This window comes from Aptenodytes forsteri, unplaced genomic scaffold, assembly GCF_000699145.1.
Source record: "Aptenodytes forsteri isolate BGI_AS27 unplaced genomic scaffold, ASM69914v1 Scaffold349, whole genome shotgun sequence".
In the NCBI taxonomy this organism is placed as follows: Eukaryota; Metazoa; Chordata; class Aves; order Sphenisciformes; family Spheniscidae; genus Aptenodytes; species Aptenodytes forsteri.
This window is the reverse complement of record NW_008794452.1, coordinates 2998422-3020005: the sequence shown is the minus strand read 5'-3', so window position 1 is coordinate 3020005 and position 21584 is coordinate 2998422. Positions and strand designations below refer to the sequence as shown.

Here is a 21584-nt window from a genome sequence, read left to right as displayed (position 1 = left end):
ACTTAACACAGAGAATCTAAGACAGTGAAGCATAAGACTGGATAGTCATGAAGACTAGAATCATCACACCCACATTTTAAACAAGTATCTTTAGCAAAACCAGTAGTTTAGGTAAAGTATTTCATAAATTAAGTTGAACTGGTGCTTTTTCTGACTTCTGGCAGGTTTGGGATTTAAATCACTAAAGCATTGACCACAATTCCGTAAGACCAAAGGTTTAATAACGGTACAAAACCATAGGTAGTTGTTGCCACTGCAGTTGGTGGGAACGTATTTCTTTTTTAATACACAAAGCTGAACACAATTTCCTGTCAAAAGAAAGTGACCATATTTATAATGTAAGTACAGCACACAGGCTAAAAACATGTCTCTGAAAAACTGTAGGGATCTATTTCTTATTTCTCATGCTCACTTTTCAGAGCTGTGGTAGCATGATAGGGACTCACCATTCACCTTAAGATCCCTTTATTCTGCCAGAGCAATGAAAAGCAGCTTTAGAACAAATGCATACCAGGCCTTAGGTGTCTAGCCTGGTACTCACAGAGCAGTGTTTCCCCTCCAAGTACTCCAAGTATTTTGGAAGTTCACAGAAGTGAGGGTAGAAAGATGCTATTTTTGTAAAAAATACTGTGTTGTTGAAAGTACTGAAACCAGTGAGTTTTCTGTAAGACATTCTTGATCTGCAGATCAAGTTGAATAAACTCTGGATGGAACACACACAAAAAAAAGATAGTATTATAAGATAAAGCATAATTTCATACAAATGTTAACATTGCTCTGCATTTAAGCTTACACTTGCCCACGTAAGTATTACTGTTAATGTAAGTATCTTCTTAAAAAGAAATCATAACCTCTTAGGAATTGAAGGGAAAGTAACTATTCTATACATTAAAGAATTTGTTTAGAAATATTGCTAAGGCAAGGCAGGCAGTGTTACAAAAAGTGAACATGGGGAAGTTTAGGATTATTCTGAGCTTCTCCAATTACTTTATTAAAAAGCTTCACAGGAGGAATGAACTACACAACCTGATAACAGCTGCAGTGAAAAGCGAGGCTACACTCGCGTACAATTTGAATACTCCTCAGTGAAGTATTAACCTGATGTCTGAGACAAGTTGCTGAAGTGCTTTCTTAATTGTTCTTTTCTTACTCTTCAGTGTCCAGACCAATCATGCAAACAGGATTTGTTGGCTTACCTAGAACAGATCAAGCTGTACTCCCATCAGCTCAAAATCTGCAGTCAAGTTAAAGCAGAAATCCAGAACCTAGGTGGAGAGCTCATCATGTCTGCTGTAAGTAGAAGAATGGTATCAATTACTCTATTAATCAAAATAAATCTTAAATTTTAGCTGTGCTTTCCTGTGCTTGTGAGATGTTCCAGTGTAGTCCTGAATCTTGTTTTATTCCCCACTGTTTTTTACACTTACTTAACACAGAGAATCTAAGACAGTGAAGCATAAGACTGGTGGCTTAAAAGGAATAGCATTTTTTTTTTTCTTTTTCTTTTAAATTCTCAAAACATATTATTCTTCACTGTTATTCTGGAGTAATTTGGTTTTAGGAACTGTAACCCATTTTAAGATAGTGGTTCATTTACTTACATATATGGAATATGCACGTATATGTGTCTATACACAAAAAGAAATCCCCAGAGATGTACTTCCAGTTCAGAAGGAAAAGATGAAGGACATTCTACATCCCTACAGAAACAAAGAAAACTAAGAGCAAGGTGACTTGATTCGTGAGTAGATTTCTTGATTTTGCATTAATTTAAGAGTCATTAGCTCCATTACAGCCAAGTATCATTAGCCATGGAAAAGATACTGTTTGTGATTCTGTGGAACTTTTATGTACTTGTCCTCAGCACAGATCTGATCACAGGCATTCATATAATGCCTTCACCTTCACATATTCTTTGATTATTAGTGTTATTACCTGTAGCATATAGGATTATGATTTCAAGACATAAAATCTGCTACATGGTACAAAAACCAGGTAACAAAAGCTTCCCACCCTACATTCTTACCATTTAAATACTTTCCTCTTTATGATAACTTCACATTCACATAGTCTGGAATATATATTTATCAGTAAAACTATTAGTACATTTTATATGGTTTATAAACTAATCAGAAATGAACCCTCTTACTGATGTGAGATTTGAAACACTGATTTTTGTAGGATAGTTTTGTTGGCTATTCAAGTGATAATTCAGAGACCGTATTTAAACCTCTGGAACCTACAGATAAGTAATTTTGAATTGAATGTATACTTTCTGAAGCAAATACTTGTTTTCATTTGGGTTGTAAATTAATCAGGTTTATCTTCGTTAGCCAGTTCTTCTTTCTTTTTAAAGCAGTTTCATGAGCAGCGTGGGTTAATAAAGCCAGATTTCATTGTTTCATGCCTTCTGTGCACGTGTCCTCTGCTATCAATGCTCTCAGCTTCCCTATGTTGTCTGTAACGTACCTCCATGGTCCCACATGACAGAAATCCATGTATCCCTGTGTGCTTAGAGGCCTTGTTTCAGTACTTCATTCTCCTGCTCACCTGCACATAAACTGTTCACATCTTCTTTGAGTACTAGTGCTTTTTACCCCAACTTCTGTGCTTCTAACATGCTCCCCCGATCATGATAGAGTGAGTGAGCGAGTGAGCGGGTGAGCGAGCCTTGAATCTGCCGTAAGCCTCCCCCAAAGTCAACTACAGCTGTGCAACAAGCAGCAGTGGTGCAGATACTGACTGCGCAGTGCATGCTGACGGGCTGCTGGCCACCCGCTTTGGAGCCAACAAGAATTGGGCTGTCTCTGTCTTTTCTTCTCTGGGACCTCTCATATGGGACTCTTTTTCTCTATACAGTCTCTGATTTTGTGATCTGGTAGAGATCTATTCTTGTGTCTCTGTGAAATTTGGAAATCGGAGAGTAGCTAACTAGTAAGTTAAAAAGTTACTGGAGGACTGACAAATGAACAAATGCACAACACAAATAAATAAACATTATTTGCTTACAAAACTAGTTAAAAGATACAGCTTCTTGCACATCACAATGTTTACGTGATTTGAATTGTCCACTACTTTGGCAAATTTGGATTCACATGCATCCTTGACCTACAAAATCTGCATACCACCTGATGCATACAATCTGTAATTTTCCTGGTCCTGTTTTCATTACTGAGTGCAGTTGATTGGTGGACTCACTGCAAGAAATTTTGGAAGTCTAGTTTAGTTCTTGCTCTTTTTTTTCTCCCACTGTAATGATACTCACATTGTTTTCTTTACCATTTTATTGTGTCACCCATAAGTCAACAGTGGGATGTACATAATCCTGGTGCAAAAATTTTAATTCTAAAAATGAAAACCCAAACTTAACTTCATTCATAATCCCAGAGGGATGACTATAGATCTTAATCCTGTTTCAAGGAAGGAGGATGAGGACATACATTGTGTGCATCCGGAAGTTCCAGTTCAGGAAAGCAATTACTTGTTCAAATAAATGCTTAACTCAGTCCCAGTCCAATAAACATACTTGAACAGGTGCTTAGCTTGGAGTCAGTGGAAATTGAGTTTTGTGGAGTCGAGGTGAGATGCTGTAAATTCTGGTTGTTATTCTGTTAAGTTTGGAAAATGCTCCAACAGTGATTGTATTTTTTTTTTTAAATACGGGGGATACGGTTAGGCATATAAAAGAGAGAAAATCTGCCAGCCAATGCTCCAAGAGATCTGCGCTTTTAACCAAAGCCTTTTAAAGTCAGTGGAGACATACCTGGTTGGTATCAGTAGTTATTAAAAAAATTTATAAAATTTAAAAAAAAAAAGTCTCACTGGTCTAAATGTCTGTTATTGGGAAGGGGAGGGCATTCGTGATTGACTGTGCTCAACTGTCCCTTTTCAATTAAAATTGTGGTTATGTGAAAATGCAACCAAACCAAACTGTGATGGCTTTCCTATAAGGCTTGTCCTAATCTATATGTAAATGAACTATTTCTGTTTGACTTGCTTCAACTTTAGGAGAACACGGGAATTAAAAATGTGTTGTATGGATAAAGTGATAAGGAGAGAGGGAGAGAAATTCACTACTGATGCAAAATGGCTGATCATTGGGTTGCTTTTTTTAAAAGCTGGAGCAAAATCTGGCTATGAAAGTCCATGTGGAGGCTTTAGATTTTGATCATGTAGGTTACCTGGCCTTGGAAAAAGTGACAAAACAAAGTTCTGCATAAGAAAGCACAGAGGTTCTGTCTCTCTTCCTCCCCACTCTCTCACACACATGCACACACACAGAAGATCTGGGAGCACAGTAAGGAAAAAACTCTATAGAAAATATGCGGACAGAACATCTGTGCCCTGATTATCTGTCAAGTATTTGCTCAGGCAGCTAAATTTCACTCTTGTAGCCAAAAGGGTTTTTTTACAGTTTATGCAACACTACTAAGTCTTCAGATTTTGCTCACATAAAATCAATAGCAGAGTTCTTTTTTCAAGGAGTCAGAACTGTAGCTGGAATAGGATTATATTCTCCCCAGTCCTGATCTTCTCTCATTTATCTGTTTATACTAGTAAAGAATGAGACTCAGAAAAAGAGACATCAGGCATGATTAAGAAAAAAAAAAGAGGGCATGCCTTTGCAGATAGTAAAGTTTTCATTATGTATTAAGGCTTGCCAATGTGACACCCATCTATGCAAAATGGCTGATCATTGGGTTGCTTTTTTTAAAAGCTGGAGCAAAATCTGGCTATGAAAGTCCATGTGGAGGCTTTAGATTTTGATCATGTAGGTTACCTGGCCTTGGAAAAAGTGACAAAACAAAGTTCTGCATAAGAAAGCACAGAGGTTCTGTCTCTCTTCCTCCCCACTCTCTCACACACATGCACACACACAGAAGATCTGGGAGCACAGTAAGGAAAAAACTCTATAGAAAATATGCGGACAGAACATCTGTGCCCTGATTATCTGTCAAGTATTTGCTCAGGCAGCTAAATTTCACTCTTGTAGCCAAAAGGGTTTTTTTACAGTTTATGCAACACTACTAAGTCTTCAGATTTTGCTCACATAAAATCAATAGCAGAGTTCTTTTTTCAAGGAGTCAGAACTGTAGCTGGAATAGGATTATATTCTCCCCAGTCCTGATCTTCTCTCATTTATCTGTTTATACTAGTAAAGAATGAGACTCAGAAAAAGAGACATCAGGCATGATTAAGAAAAAAAAAAGAGGGCATGCCTTTGCAGATAGTAAAGTTTTCATTATGTATTAAGTAAAAAAATCATGAGTCTCAAAATATCTGAAACTGTATCCTTCCTCTGTGTAGTGAAGATCTCCTACAGGAAACAGTGTATTAGAAGGGGCATTAGGAAATAAACATACAGGTTGCTCCATTTTTTGCTTTCACTGTTGCCCTGCAATTTCTCTCTTCTGTACCCATATACCTGTATGCTCAAGATTGAACTACCTGATTCTTGGTCATCCCTCAGCTGTCTGTTGTGGCTCCTTGCAGTTCCCTTCCGTTATCTCCTGTCTCCCTCACGAGCTGTGATAGGTGTATGCAAACAGAAGAGCTGAGGAGGAAAGCTCCTCTCCTGTGAGAAATTACAGATTTCCACATTCAGATGGTTAATATCAACGTCCACACTGGCAAGTCAACTTTGCTGCGCCAAGTGAGAATGGTGAAGCAAAAGCTGGTGACAGACCACAAATCCACACATAAAAGCACTGTTGTACAGATGTAAGATGGCACTTGCATCCACCCCACACTTCCCTTCCTCTGACAAGAAGAACTCTGCACAAGGGTATCGGATTTAAATTGGCCTCAAGGAATTTTAAAGGTTTTTTCTCACAAGAAGAGTAGCGCTTCATGAAAAAAAATCCTCTATTGAAGCCTAAGGACCAAGTCAGAGGAAGGAATAGAGGGATGAAGAGCAGAGGATGTAGTCTCATTCTATTACATATTTGTAGATCTGTAAAAGAAAGAACTGTCTTCTTGAAATAGAGCTAAGTCACAACATCTGTCTTACCAGTATCTTCTTCTGGATGAAGCTATGGAGGAGAAAGTAAAGTAGACATAAAATGGCATTACAGATTAACCTTATATACTACTGTGTAACAGTGGTCAGCAATGCCATGGTATAAAGGCACCTGTATCTCTGTCAACAGGAAAATGGATTCTCATCTATAGAAGCACTGTACCTAAGGAGGTACTGGTGACTGCCAGCATAGTTCAGTTCAGGACTTATTCCCATGGCAACAAAGAGCCTTATGCATACGAAAAAGTATGTTGTAATCAACAAACACAGCTCATAGTCATTCATTCTCTATATCACATTATCTTCTTTAGTTGTTTTTCATCTGTCCCCCCTGTGCCCTTGTCCTTGTCTTCCCTGTAACACTCCTCTGACAACCTCCCCTGGAATGTTTCTTACTTAAAATTAATACCCCTGCCATATCATTAGTGTAGGTTAAATAGGCCGATTTGCCTGGGGCAGTTGGAACGCTTCGGGGAGTAGCCAGCTGACGGATCTGCTAACTGCTCTCCTCAATTAGTGGCTTTTTGACTTCAGGCCATACAATCTTGTAGTCTCCCACTACAGTTATGTGGACACCTACCTTTCTCACTGCTCTTCCCTGAATTCCAGTACTTCCTTCTAGTCAGTGGCACAGTAATGCTCAGAGCCCCAGATATGTTGGTTATAAAAGGGTCATGTACAGAAAAAGAGAGGAAGAGATGTGCTGCTAATTCATTCACTGCGGTTTTGTTTTTTTCATTCATTAAAAACTTCTTGATCTGTATTTAGTCTTTCATGCTCCCATAAAATACTTAATTTTTTAAATAATGAAGCTAGCATTGCCAATTTGTAAACTGCACAAGTAAAATTGGTGAGGATTCAGTAAGTCTTCATTAGGTGTGATTAAACAGGAAACAGACAATTCCTTCTATTAATTAGAATTAATTTGTGCCTCTTCAGGCACAAAATAATGGGGTAACATTTGCAGTATGCAGATTAACAGTAATTGCATTCATTTATGTAGATAATCTGATAATTCATTTACAAGTACTACACAATGATAGGCTTGCACGTTGACAGCTTGCTTTGCTAGCATTGCCAATTTGTAAACTGCACAAGTAAAATTGGTGAGGATTCAGTAAGTCTTCATTAGGTGTGATTAAACAGGAAACAGACAATTCCTTCTATTAATTAGAATTAATTTGTGCCTCTTCAGGCACAAAATAATGGGGTAACATTTGCAGATTAACAGTTAACAGTAATTGCATTCATTTATGTAGATAATCTGATAATTCATTTACACACAATGATACACAAAATAATGGGGTAACATTTGCAGTATGCAGATTAACAGTAATTGCATTCATTTATGTAGATAATCTGATAATTCATTTACAAGTACTACACAATGATAGGCTTGCACGTTGACAGCTTGCTTTTTTTCCAACAGTGGCTTTAAACAAAGAGAATTGTATCCCAGGGCAGAAAATTAACTATCTTATATGTGAGCATTGCGCCCTCTGACTTCTGCCAGGCAATTCTGGTTTGTGCTATTTATCGTCTTCATCTTCTTGTATTTCATTTTATATTGTATTTGGCAAGGGAGACAAAGCTTTTTGGCCTTAAAAAGGAAACAGAAGTCTGGAAGAGAGAGTGTTCAGAGTTACAGTATCACAGAATTTGATAAATGGCATAGAAAAGCTCTCTCAGGTTAGCCAGCCTTACCTGTGCACTGAAGGCTGTTTCACTCTCTTTTTCCTGCAAATGTCTCATTTATCTTTGACTCTTCCGGTTGGTATCTCAAGAACCAGACTTAAATGGTGACATAAGTCCACTTTTGTGCCAAATGTAGGTGTTTTAATACTTCTAACTTCATGCTTCAAGGCTGGATTTAAATGTCTATTTCACTTACCGAGTTACCACTGAGTTCCCATGCCAGTTAAATCAAAAGTTGCCTGCACGATACTGCTATGAACATGTTTCAGCTTTGAAGGCTATATCGCAGGTAAAAACACATGGAGTCAAAGCTGTAAGCTAGCATGTAGAAAAATACAAGGTAGGGTATCTGTAGCTGCCACCAGGCCTTTGGCTGACACAGTCCCAATCCCCAGGAAATCATGTCTCAGCCAACATGTGAGGACTGTGGCAGCTGGCAAGCCGCTCAACGTCTTCGTTACAGTTGGAGGTTTTCAGTTACTGCTAGAGAGGAACCACACAGCAAGAGCTGGTGTTTTGCTGAACTCTTCAAGAGCTGCTCCTTTGGCAGGGGAGGGGATGGAGAGCAGTGCATTTCAGTTCCTTTTAGGGTTTCTGTTTGGGTTTGCTTTTCCCTCCTGAAAGAGAAGTCAAGATGGGCAGAATGGCTTCCAAGCTGCAGCTCCTGTAGGACTGAAGAATGGGAACAGAGGGCTAAGCAACAAGCTGGTAATCATATTGAAATATTGGCCACTGTAACAGCCCACTTGATTTATTATAGGTAGACAGTTCCGCTGACTTCAGTACCGCTGTTCTGCTTTTACTGCTGTGCGACCTTCAGTGAAAAAATGTCTCTTTTGCCTTGCTTTAAGTCCATAGTTGCTGTAATCCAAAGCTGATGCCTGCGTATGCCAGAGGCACAGCTACTGCTCCTTGTTCAGCCAGTCTGTTTCTCCTTGCTGGTATTTCTCCATGTCATTGGGAACTTGTAGTTCAGTTTGTTTAAACTAATGGTCGAAGGCTACTTGTAGGGCCTTAAACTATTCATAAAATTACTTCTTAGATCAGTATTTGATTCTGAAAATAATAAAAAGCTGATTTTCTAAAAGTTGATGCTAACCCCTAAGAGTTGGTATATTATTTTAATTTTTTTTTATTGAGAGTTGACAGAAATGTTTCACTGTTTGTTTTTTTTTAATGTACTAACACTGTATCTTTCACTGCTTTTGCATAGTGTATTCCCGTAGGTGCGTGCATAGAAAAGTCCTGGCCATTGGAAGCAAAGCAAGGGATATGCTTTTTCCTGTTTCTTACTTACAGACAGCTCAGTTGCTATTGCTTTCTAAACTGCATCTACCGAGAAAAACTAATTTAAAGCAGCAAGAAGTATTACTAGTAATGTGCACTACAAGACAGTTAACTTTTCCTAATAATAATTGTTTTGCTAATTAACAAAATCACGATGTATTTTACAGTTCTTAGCCTCAGTGCATGTAAAAGATCATTGCAACAAGCACTCCGTTTCTTCACAAAGCAAAGCAACAGATGAAAACAGCAAGGAAAGGATTTATATTAAACCATTATCCTCTTTTTCTCAAGGACCTGTTTTTTAAAAAAGAGTTTCTTTTTTTAAAACCTTCTGCAAGTAAAAGCAGCAGTACTTGGGAGAGACTGAGCTAACCGCCTGTCTAAGCATATGTTCCATTATGGTGTTTCAGGGAAACAGTTTTACAGTACTTATGTAAGTTGTTTATCATTTATCTTGGACACAGGGCCTGGTCTAATTATAGGACTCAATTTCAGTTCTTTGAATCTTACATAGTCTGAAGCAGATTCTGGTAACGGTTAGTTATTTAGTTCATTAGATTCAATTTCCACACCTGAAAAACGGGTAAAATGCAGAAACCCCAAATACCCTTAAGGTGTGTAATGTAATTACTGGGTAGACAGGCAGAGACACAGATAACCAACGGAATAGCCATGTTTTTAGGAAAACTCAGCCCATTGAAAATAAACACCCCCAGATTACCCACCCAAACGGTGAGGCAGATTTCCCGAGGCCAGTTCCACAGATCAGGATGAATTCTCTCTGATATCCCAAAGGGAGGGCATGGCAAAACAGAGGTGGGCAAAAAGCAGAGGGAACAGTTTCCAGTAATGGGAAAACAGAATTGCAATGGCAAGTCTCCCTTTGGCTTATTTTATATATAACCTGTACTAGGATTGAATCCATGATAGGTTTTATGTATCATCTGGCAGTTATATGAAGAAACATGGTAGTTAATGAAGTGCTTCCAACTCTTGAACTTTTTGCTGTGCTTTCTTGACCACACATCTTCTGGTGTCACTGTTACACGAAGATCTCCATTTTCATGAAAATGAAATTATCGCTATTGTGGGTGGAGAAAAAACTGTGGAAATGTAAACATCCTCACCTCAGAAAACAAGGCAGATAAACTAGTATTAAAATCCTGGCCCAGGCCAAGGAAAACTCCCATGTCTTCGTCAGGATTTCACTCTTAATCCAAACTTACCTGTTTGGATTGTTCTGCTACTTTTAATCCTAAGGGATTAAATCACTATTTTATATTGCAACCTTAGTGAAAGAACCATAAAATAATTCACAACAGCAAATTGTTACACTTAGTAAAAAAGTGGGAAGAAAATGAAAAGCACAATGTTAATAAGTACTCCTTACCTTAAATGCAGCACTACTCAGAAGCTCACTACTCTTCACAGAAATGTAGAATTCATGTTATTTTCAGAAGCAGTTGTCAAAGAAATAAAAATTCAGTCTTAGTCTCTCAGTATAGCTTAACAAAGAAAATTTGCTTCTAGGAATGTATTTCAACCTAGCGGTTCAATTAAGATAAATTTTTAATAATTGACCTTGTTTCCAAAAGAATTTTAAGTTCAGATTTCAAACATTGATTAAAGGACTGTGTATTTGATATGAAAGACTTAGTTTTCACCTGTATGAAAAATGAAAGTCTGGTTGAACTGTAAATAGGACTTGGGAGATTGTAAACAGCCAATTGATAAATCTGTGCTCAAATAGGAAAACTTCAGTTCCCTGCAAAACAAATTAATGCTCACAGCAGACCAATCCAGAGTATCACAACTGGGGTTCTAGCAGACTTGCACGTAATATATCAAGAAATGTTTTGTGAGTATTGTTTTGCATAGACTCTTACAGCTTTATTCCAGAAGGCAATTGTCTGCCATTTCTTTATGTCAGACAGACAGCATCTGCAAAACTACGCAAAGAATGTGAGTGGGAGACTGACGTATTTACATGCTTTGAGAATAAGGAAATTCTGTATTTATTTGTTTAACTGCTACAGAAACAACTCCTACTGACACGTGACAAGGCGAGCATTTCTTCTTAGTACGCTGAACAGAAGCCATGATTCTCTTAATCATTCGGAATATTAAATAAAAAGAACTGACCATATGAGTTATTATATTGTTGAACTTCTTATAGTAATGGATTGCTACTACTGCCAAGACAGGAAGTTATTTTACAAAAATGGGACAAATACAATGTGTGTAATCAAATTGCAAATAAAGTTTCAAAATTCATTTTTTTCTGAACTCCCTTTTCTTCAGCTTTGTTATTCAATGGAGAGTTTGCTTACTCGCACACAGGACTCATTACAGAACAGGAATGCAAATGCTGGAGACGAGAGAGAGTCAACTTCAGCATGAGCGCTGCCAGTCTGATTTTTGTTGGTGGCAGGGTTTGGGTGGTTGGTTGTTTTTTTAAAATTACTATCTCCAGGTCTGTATCTTCTGTGTTGCACCACAATATGAAGTTACAGTGGTTATAGAATCGTTCTGTATTCCTTTTGCAATGGAAACAAAGTCCTAAGGCTCACAGGACAGATGCCATATTTAAATGAGGAAAGATACGGTAAGGGATGCTTTTCCTAAATCCTTTAAAGAATTACTGTCTTGACTGACACAGTCAGACCTGTGAAACGTGGAGGCTGGAACATTGTGTCTCCATGGAAAGTGCCAAAAGAGCAAAAGTGGGAGTCATGCAAAAATAAAAACAGCTTTTCATTTGGGGTTGGTTGGTTGGTTTGTTTCGCTAGTGAATCTTTATATACCACTTGCTACACATTGAAGAGTTTGCAGCTACATCTCTCTAAATGAAATGAACTTAGACGCTCAATGAATATTTTATCAATCTTTCATTTATGCCAAGTTTCATTTCATCAGTTTTCCTAGATATGAGACCTTGAAGAGCCTGCTGAATATCTGAGATAAAAGCATCCAAGTGAAGACAGTCCTTGAATACGTTAGATTTATTGAAGAACAGTAGATTTACACCAAATTCTATAATGTTACTGGCATCGAAGTATAAAAACAGCTGTCCCTAGTGACAAAAAAACCCAATAAAATGCATGGCCTGATTCTTATCATCTGTAGTGCATGTCCAAGAACATCTTCTAAGAGCTTCTCCAAAATTTTGAATGCAGTTAAGAAATACCTTCCCCCCCGCCAATATCCACATTTTCTGTATAGAAGTAAGACTAGTGTGAGATAGTGCCAGAAAACTGAGGGAGGGACGTGGACACTAAGACACTGCAAATAACATGGATAGCCTAAAGGGCAGCATTAAGTCTCCCTGTATTTCATTGCCTATGCAGAGATGCCAAGGGCAAAGTAAAATTAATGGTGATTGCTGCCTGTCCTGACATACACCACCTACCCCTCCCCCCACCCCCCCCCCCCCCCCCCCCCCCCCAGTAGCTGCAACAAAATGCCTAATTGAAACAGCCTTAGTGGTAGATAGTTTGTCTGCTTTTCAGCAGGGAGGCACACAGCAGCTCTTTTCTATATTTTTGGTTTAGGTATCTGTTTCTGCAAGCCCGTTTGTATCTCTGGGCATCTTTTGTAGAGCTTAAGTAATATGGCAGAGGTTCAGTTCCTCTGGCATGGCCAGGGGGCAGTGGAATTCAGCCACTCCAGTTTGGTACAGCTGTACAATTGGGTTTATAATTCAATCTTTGGATTTTTAGCATTTAAAATGCCAGAGTTGATAGGTGTCCACTCCCCAGAGTTTGTGTCAAACTATGAGGCTAACATGCCACGTACTGGTTTGTAATTACAACCTCATCAATTTTTACTTACTATTTGTTTATAGTAGATATATATGATTATAGTTTAAGAAATAAAAATACAGTTTTCTTGATCATAGTGGTGTGGTGAAGGAGCTGTGGACTGTTCTACAGCCACAGCCATTTTGTGAAAGCTACAGGTGCCAGAATGAGGTGATAACTAACTGTCCAGTTTCCACAGGAGAGGAAAGGCAAGTAAGTTCTAATGGTCTCCTGAAAGGATGCCACTTCATGTTATCCATATTTCACAGTATAAACTAGAGCCACAATAAAAACTGGATGAAGTTTTGGGACAACCTTCTATCCTGCCTGGATGCTGCTACCAATTTCTTCTAGAAGCTTTTTCCCTTCCATGCAAACAGATTTATTTTCTCCCCACTCCCAGAGGAGCAGTCACTAGACCTGCCACTGACACCCCAGCCCAGCTTGCTGCCCAGCCTGCCATCCTCCTAGCGTGGCTGTAACGCCAGGCAACTTTAAAAAAGTGGAAGGATTACAGACTGAAGTCACTGAGGAGAAACTTCAGGGAAAAAAAAAACAAACAACTGCCCCTTAAGCCCATACACGTCCTGCCATGGAAACAAAAACTATCATCTTTTCTTTTGCCCCCCCTTAGGTGCACAGCAGCTTCATAGTGGCGTTCCCCCCCAGCCAGTGCTAGAAAAGTGAGTGCGTATGATGCCACCAATATTGACCATTGTGGGGGGAGGGAAGAAGATCATTCATAGCTCTTAAGAAGCTGTCAGGCTCATGGCATTGTCAGCTGTTCTAGAAAACAACAGATAATTAAAATTGTCTGTGTGTGCACATACATGTGTCTGTGTATAATGAACCCTCCAGTTAGCATGAAAGAAAAAAGTTCATATGAAACTTCGTCTCTCTCTCCTTCTTATTACTTCTAACCAAATAATCTATATTGTGACAATGAGTATTCAGCAGTTTGAAATTTAGACAAGACATCACTTCATCTCCCAGTGAGCAAATGCTACAACACTAGTCAGCCTCCCTAGAAAAAGGGCTACGCTGGGAACTGACGATGTATCAGGAGTGTAAAGACAAGGCCTCTGAGCAGAAGACCTTAGTGACAGCCTGGAAGTTTATAAAATGTTTGGATTAAAAGCAGCATTTGAAATAAGTTTTAGGCTTGGAGGTCACCGTGTGCTTTGAACTTCACTTGAACTCATATCACAAAAACTATGTTGTACTGCTAAACCTAGCAGAGTAGCTAGGAAGCCTTCTTCCCTAAAGTTAAGTTCATAAATCACAGGCCCCAAAAATACCTACCATCTTATGTTAAAATACTGCCATGCAAAGATTACATGACTACTATAAACTGGAAATCCTTTCTAAAAAGTTTACATGCTGCAGCAAGGAATGAACTTTAGAGGCCATCTGGTAAATTTTACACCGTTTCTTGGCATATAGAGGTAATTTCAGTTTGCCATCTCACATGTGCATGCGTTCAACCAGTCCTCTAAGTATTTTAACTTTTGGTGTGGGGGGAATTGGTCAGGGTTTTTTTGGCACTTCAGAGAGAAGCAGTAAATGTGATATTAACTGGAGGGGTTTTCGCCAGTTCAGAGGTATTTCCAAAAATGCAACTAAATCCAGCCCCGTGGCTGCAATTTTTTATTATTGCCTTTTTTCCATTTGTGTGTATATGTATAAAGTGTTACACAAGCAACATGAATACAGACAACAACACACTCCTCTCACCTGATCAGTTCACTTGATCAATTCATTTGACGTGGCAAAGGGGAGAAGACCTTGGCCCTTTCTTAACAACTCCCGTTTGCAAATCTGCAACTGAAGACACTGTTTAGGCTGGATGACAAAGCTGAAGATCATTCTCCCACTAAAACCGATGGCCCTTTTAGAGAACTGACTTCCTTGCTTTTACAGAAGACAAGTGTTTCAACAAAGAGGATGTTTAGAAGTTGAAATGTAGGCTCTCCAGTTACACAGAGTAATCCTACTATTTTTACATCCAAACCATAGTGGGCTTCCTCAGTGTTAGCATATATGGAAGTGAGTAATATTCCTGAACAGTGTGCTTTGAGTATGTAAGCGTGCCTGCGCACACTCTTTCATTCTATGTGTGCGTGTGTACACCCCCCCCCCCCCCCACTCTCTAGACAGTAGACCATTTCACATTTGACATTTATGTATGGTCCTAAAACCAATACTGTTCTCATCCTGGCACACTGATATAAATTCCACTTTATCACTCCTCTTCCCTGTTTTGGGGAGGATGTCATAAAATGGCAGGCGGCTCAGGTAGAATTTATTTATTTAAATAATACTTAAAATAACAAGTGTTTCTAAATAAATAATAACTCTAAGTATTAAATACTTCATAATACTAAAATAAATAAAAAAACATGTAAAACAGGGCTTTCTTAAAGGTGTTCAGACTGGAGATTCCAAATTGAAATTGTCAGTCTTGTAATTAAATAGGAGTGTGGTGTCCTCTTTGAAGATAAAAAGCTACTCATTTAGGTCACTGAGATGATTTATGCACTATAGTTGTCCCTAGCAGTTCTTCAGTGCACTATGACAACAGCAAAGGTACCTTAAGTTGAAGGGGGAAGACAGCCTTTATTTCAAGCAAATAAATCCAAAAGAAATTAAATGGTACAAAAAGCACTGTGCTCAAAATGAAATACGGCATCATTCAGCTGTTAGCTGACCCTGTCAAAAAAAAGTTTTCCATATGACCAAAAATAAAATCATAAACTTTTCACCTAAAATGGTATATTTTTTTTCCTGTTTGAGTGCACCGGATGAGTGGCGATGCCTTCTCACGTGCCCAGGGTGGCATACAATGCCTAACATTAGACACAGCTGTAGCAAACATACACAGAGCAATTCTTTGCTCTTGGATTTTAAGACCACAAGACGTGGAAGGACACCCCCATACACTCCACACACACGCCCAGTTCCTCTCCTTCTGTGTTTGTTGTCCCTATTACTTCTGAAGGGATGAGCCTGAGCCTTATCAGTCTGTTTTGAGACCATGAGAAATGAGAAGAAGGCTTTTTCTCATTTCCAAGGGCTGAAGTAATACTGATGGCCAATTACAGGCATCAGTACTTTTGTCAGTGTTGGCCTTTTGTCAAATACTTGAGCTTGTTCTTGGTTTTGTCAAGCCAGAGCCCCTGAGATAGGCACTCCCCATCAGAGTAGTAACGCTGTTCTGCATACAGCCTGCCTGAAATCTCTTTCTGGAGCATGTTGGACCAGATTTGTGCCTAGAGCTTGAGATTTTGATGGCCAATTACAGGCATCAGTACTTTTGTCAGTGTTGGCCTTTTGTCAAATACTTGAGCTTGTTCTTGGTTTTGTCAAGCCAGAGCCCCTGAGATAGGCACTCCCCATCAGAGTAGTAACGCTGTTCTGCATACAGCCTGCCTGAAATCTCTTTCTGGAGCATGTTGGACCAGATTTGTGCCTAGAGCTTGAGCTTGAGATTCACTGGGGGTTAACACAGAATAAAACACTTCTACTCCACACATGCCATAGGATCGTATTTGCCATTTGCACAGTGCAACTGTGCGACATTGGTAACTCAGCCAGCCTCTGGCTGGGCTGCCAAAGTTATTGGGGCTGAGGAGGTGACCAAGACAGTGAACTGTCCCCAGCACTCTCTGCTTTCAGCCCATAGACACCGTACAGCCTGCAGACCTCAAATGTATGAAGGGAGCAGTGCAATCAGTGAGTTTGCTTGTATTATACTACAGAGCGGTATGGGAGAGCCAACTCGCTTGTTAAAAGCTGATGGTTTTGTTCCAGTTAGCAGATTTTCAGTTCAAATTAAATGCACTATTTCCGATTTCCATGAGTACTGATTGAAAATGCTTTTGCTTTAATGCTTGTACGCTGTTGAAGATGGTAGTAGGTGATAGGGATTAGTTTGTTATGCATTCTGCTTCTTAGGTTGGCACTCCTTAAACAGTTTGAAAGGCCACACAGTCACTGCGATTTCTGTGTGCTATCACGCTCTTAATTATCCTTAAAAATCTTGGCTGCTGAGACTGGGTTCAGCAGCTCTGACAAAGCCAGCCACTTCACAGTATCCCAGCATTGCTCAGGAGCATGTTTGGGAGCCTGGAGCGTGACAGGAGCAGCTGGAGACTTCGCCTAGTGCAGATACAAAGGAAGTAACAGGTCACATTTTCCTAGCTCTTCTCTGAGGTAGTTTCATTACCTGTCAGTAGTAAGTGCAATGAGACCCTGCAGACAAGCATCGTGAATTCACCTTAAAAAAAAAAAACAACAAACATTATCTACATAAGCATTTATATTCCACCAGCACAAATTTCTGTATATCACTTTAAGTCTGAGCAGTGGAATATGAATATTATGATCAGACACACCAAGGGAAGACAAAGAAATTAGGGCTTGGTATGCTATGTTACTCTTACTTTTTAACTGATGTTTATTCTTCAGCATATTATGATTAAAAGCAGACTGGCTTCCTAGGCTAATGTTTCTGTTTCTTATTACAGTTGGATAGCGTCACTTCACTAATTCAGGCTGCCAAAAATCTAATGAATGCTGTGGTGCAGACAGTGAAGATGTCCTATATTGCATCCACAAAGATTATCAAGATTCAGAGTCCTACTGGCCCACGACATCCTGTTGTGATGTGGAGAATGAAGGCTCCAGAGAAGAAGCCCCTAATTAAAAGAGAGAAGCCAGAAGAAATCTATGCAGCTGTCAGAAAAGGTTCTGCAAAGAAGAGAATCCATCCTGTTCAAGTCATGAGTGAATTTAGAGGCAGAGAAATAGTCTAATATTCTGCCACTTTTTGTGTTCCTATCTTGAATTTCTGATGATTTTTCATCTTTTCCCCCACTTATTTAATAATTATATATGTTAATGTTTTGCTTTTCTCTAAATCTGTAAGATAGCACTTGCTTAAATTATTTGAAAATGCTGTTGGATTAATTAGCGGCACACAGTTGAAAAAAAATACCCATTCTCTTGCAGTGACAAACTATCATGTCTTTATACTGGTATGTTTTCAGCAGAGCACTTTGAGTGATACGTGATGGGACTGTGCTGTAGCTGGAAAGGATACAACGTGCCAACCTGCCCAAAGTCGTCACCAGGGGTGAATGTGGCCAATACTAAACTGCACGTATTTTATGACATACAGCTTTTTAAACATTATGCTATTGGGCCAGATCCTTTGTCAGAATCATTACGCTGTGATCAAATCAGCTGGACTGCCTGATTCTAGCTGAGAGTCTGGGTCCTCACCTTGTATCTAGATTGAAAGATCTGAAGATCTCCCCTCGTCCAAGGCCCAGCCTTGGAAATGTAAGTTTGAAAATGTTTGATGAAACACGAAAAGTGTTATAACAACATGGTTATAATAATGTAATAAAAAAAGCACGGACTGCAACATAGCAGTAATAATAGCTCTTTAAAGGCCTTTTGAAACGTTAACATTAATCTGTATTCTGCTTCCTACTCTATTCTGTGAGCCCTAATAAATCTGCTGACTGTTACATTTGGAAGTTCAGATAAATCAGATATTAACAATAAAAAACTTTTCTAATCACTGCACAAAAGAACAAATATGAAATACATCATTCTGAGATCAGTGTGTGAAATACACATATTTTCAATCTTAGATACGATGAGATTTTTGCAAGGTAACTGTAGTGATTTAAATTACTTTTCTTATGACAGTAGAGTCCTAAATGCAGGACTGTGCCAGTAAGCGACTTGCTAAATGGCTGCACTATATCTCAAAGTATGTAATGAAGATAAGTGCTGTTAGTCTGTGATCACCACTAGGCCTCTCTAAGACCGTTAGCAAAAGAGATTTTTTTCTAAATCTGTTTGAATCTGAAATCCACTTGGACTGATTTTTTTTAAAGAATCTAACTTGTCTTCCCTGCCATGTCACTAAGTTTTCCCAGACTCCACTTGTTACTCAAGATGTCTTTGCTTGGCAATTAAGTAGAGCCTTTGGTATGGTTTTTGTATTTGCTAAGGTGAAAGGGCTCCCTCAAATGCCAGAACTTCATGATGCGTTGTCGACTGCCGTTATGAGGCAGCTCCAGAATATGGGCTGCTGCTCCATGTCATTTATTAGCACGTTTTGCACAGCAGTGCACCTACCTAGCACAATGTGGGCAGCAAAAATAACTATAAACTGTGTTTTTCCTTTTGGGGCCACTCTCTGTTTCTATGCTCTGGACAGTGGAACAGTATAATTTCAAGGCTGTTGGTTAAGAAACCCATGAGACCCTATAGTGATCACGAATTAAAAATTTTACAGATCGCTATTCCACCTTCCATAACTTTACTATCTGTTAAATGAAACAAAAGGAGAAGTTTGGAAGAAAAATTACTTCTTTCCAACTCAAATTCCCTCCAGCATATTTGCATCAAGATCTTAGTAACATGTATAGGTCTTTACTAGCCCTCTTAGGGCTACAGAGTGGGAAGCAGCTAACAGTCAAGTGGAGTGGGCAGAGGTAATATAGAGCAGGTCATATAACCTACTTTCAGTAGGTCTGCTGGCAGACTAAGCAGAGCTGAGAGGAAGATTCCATGTGGTATAGACATCAGGAGAGTATACATTATTGTCACACCTTAAAGCCAAAATCTCCATGTAGTATTTCAGGTTCTGGCCCACCCCTTAGACTTCGTACTCCCCTAGCAAGGTTCAGGTCCAGAAGCCAGCAGGTGAGTTGACATAACCTTGGTTTGGGTGGGTGTTACTCTTTTAATAAATCCTCATGTCTCTGGGTTACGCCTTTTATATAGGTCACCTTGACATCAAATGTTTGTAACTAATGTCTTGTTATCACATTATTAATAAAAAGCATGTATACCACTGAGAAGATGTCTTTTAGTGTTGTGGGATTTTTTTTTTTTTAATGTGTCTTCTTACTGGTCTCCAACATTAGTGAATACCCAGTTCAAAAGCCTACCAGGTTTGCTTATAGGAGTGCCAGCCTTCTGGCACACTAAGTGTACTCTATTAGTCTGGTTTAAGTGAGAGTTTTTCTAGCATTAGTATCACTAAAGCACAGTTCATTGCTTAATTTAATGCTCCTTCCTGCAATGCTAGTCACTACTCTCTTATCCTGGCCATACTCGATAGCCAGTTTGATCTCAACTTCCAATACTATTCCTACATAGGAATTTATTAGGCAAAAAACAACCCTCTAAATGAACAAGAAAATCAAAACCCACTGCTGTTTTTTGAGAAGAGCCAAAAGAATGATGAGTTAATTATATCTGGACTTCTTTTTCTTGGCTGAAGTTCAAACCCAAGCGAAAACATAACAAGGTAAAGTTTATTCCTGGCTAAGGAGGCAGAGGGATAACAAACAAGTCCTGGAGATGTAAAAAGCCAAGTGTATTAACTCATTACCCCCCTCAGCAGGTCTAGGAAGCAGGGAACCACCACTTCTATGCCACTATTGATAATGCTGAAGGAGGACGTGCTGCTCAGTAAGTTTTATTCAAAAGCAGCTACTCGATTCATCCTGCAATCTACTCATTCCTTCCTAGCCCCAGTTTTGAGAGTATAGTTTTTCACTCCATTGTTGCTTGCCTGTGTTTGCATGATGTCCATTGCGTATCAGCATGGCCCTTGAAAACTATGCTCTTAGCTGCGGCTTTGCAAGCCTTTCTCACCTCAGCAGCTCAAATTATTTCATTAGCTTGCCTTGTCCTCTCCCCACTACCACAATACGGAGCAAAGTATGATGGACAATTGAAGGCAATTTTATTTAAAAAATTCAGTGGAGCACTAAAAATTAGATAGATTGTATTTTTCATTGTTGAAGCACATTAGGACAAGAGGACACATTCAAGCCATTTCCATGAATCCCAAAGCTGTGGATTTTTACTTTTTTTTTAATAAGCAACTTGGCTGTGTCACTCTGCTCTCACTGCTGATGTTGTTTCCTTTAGTATTTAGCGATTCTAATTTGTAAACAGCAGTTTCTGTCACTGCAGATTGTGCTGAGCATAGTTTGCAGTTTGTCCCAATTACTTCATTATTACCTTGACTTAATGAGCCATTCCTGGTAAGTAAAGTCCTCTCATCTCTTGGGCCCTCAGAAAAATGTAAAACCACACGTCCCTCTACCTCTGCCCACCCCTGGAGCCCTCCTCTTGTGCACAGTAAAAACTGTTCTGACATAACTAACTGGCTTTTTTTTTGGAGGGGAGTAGGAGAGGGGAAGGTGGGGAACAGATGCGGTAACCCTCTCTGCACTTACACCAATGTACTTTTTCCCCCAACTTAACCTGCTATCACTTGGGAAGCTCTATAGCTGTATCTCTACTGAAGGTGACTAAACAGCTGGACGTCACGCAGGTCTGATGTTTCAGATGGTTTTAAAAGGTCTTCAGCTCTTTTGAAAAGGCATTTGGTGTTATTTTCTGTGGATCCACAATTGAAGCATTTAAGAAAAATGTGTTTATACAGCAAGTTCTTTAATGAGCTTTTAGAAATTTTATTTTTGAAGAAAATATTTGTAAGTCTTTACCAGCAGTAGACAGTAAAATTCTATGTGGTCATATCCACTATTTTTGCTTCCAGGTACTACTAATCCCCTGTGTACTGCTCTTGGTTAAACTTCGGGGACCCGCCTGTATATTTGGCTCAGGAAATAAGGAGATAAATAAAACTCTATTCCCTCAGGTTGGATATTTAAAAACAAAACAGAACAAAACAAATGCCCTGCATTGGAGGGGACAAACAGAGACTGGTATGTGTGTGTGTGCAG

At 39.1% G+C, this 21584-nt stretch overlaps 1 protein-coding gene across 2 annotated transcripts in view; it reads left to right on the top strand.

Annotated features, from left to right (window-relative positions):
• The window catches only part of CTNNA3 (catenin alpha 3), a 596807-nt gene extending 577131 nt beyond the window's left edge, over positions 1–19676 (top strand). For both annotated transcript variants that reach the window (XM_009290520.1, XM_019474931.1), the window contains one exon: positions 17328–19676. In XM_009290520.1, coding sequence (XP_009288795.1) covers positions 17328–17615 — 288 coding nt within the window. In that variant the 3' untranslated portion in view covers positions 17616–19676. The remainder of the gene's footprint in view (positions 1–17327) is intronic.
• The last annotated feature ends 1908 nt before the right edge of the window (positions 19677–21584 follow it).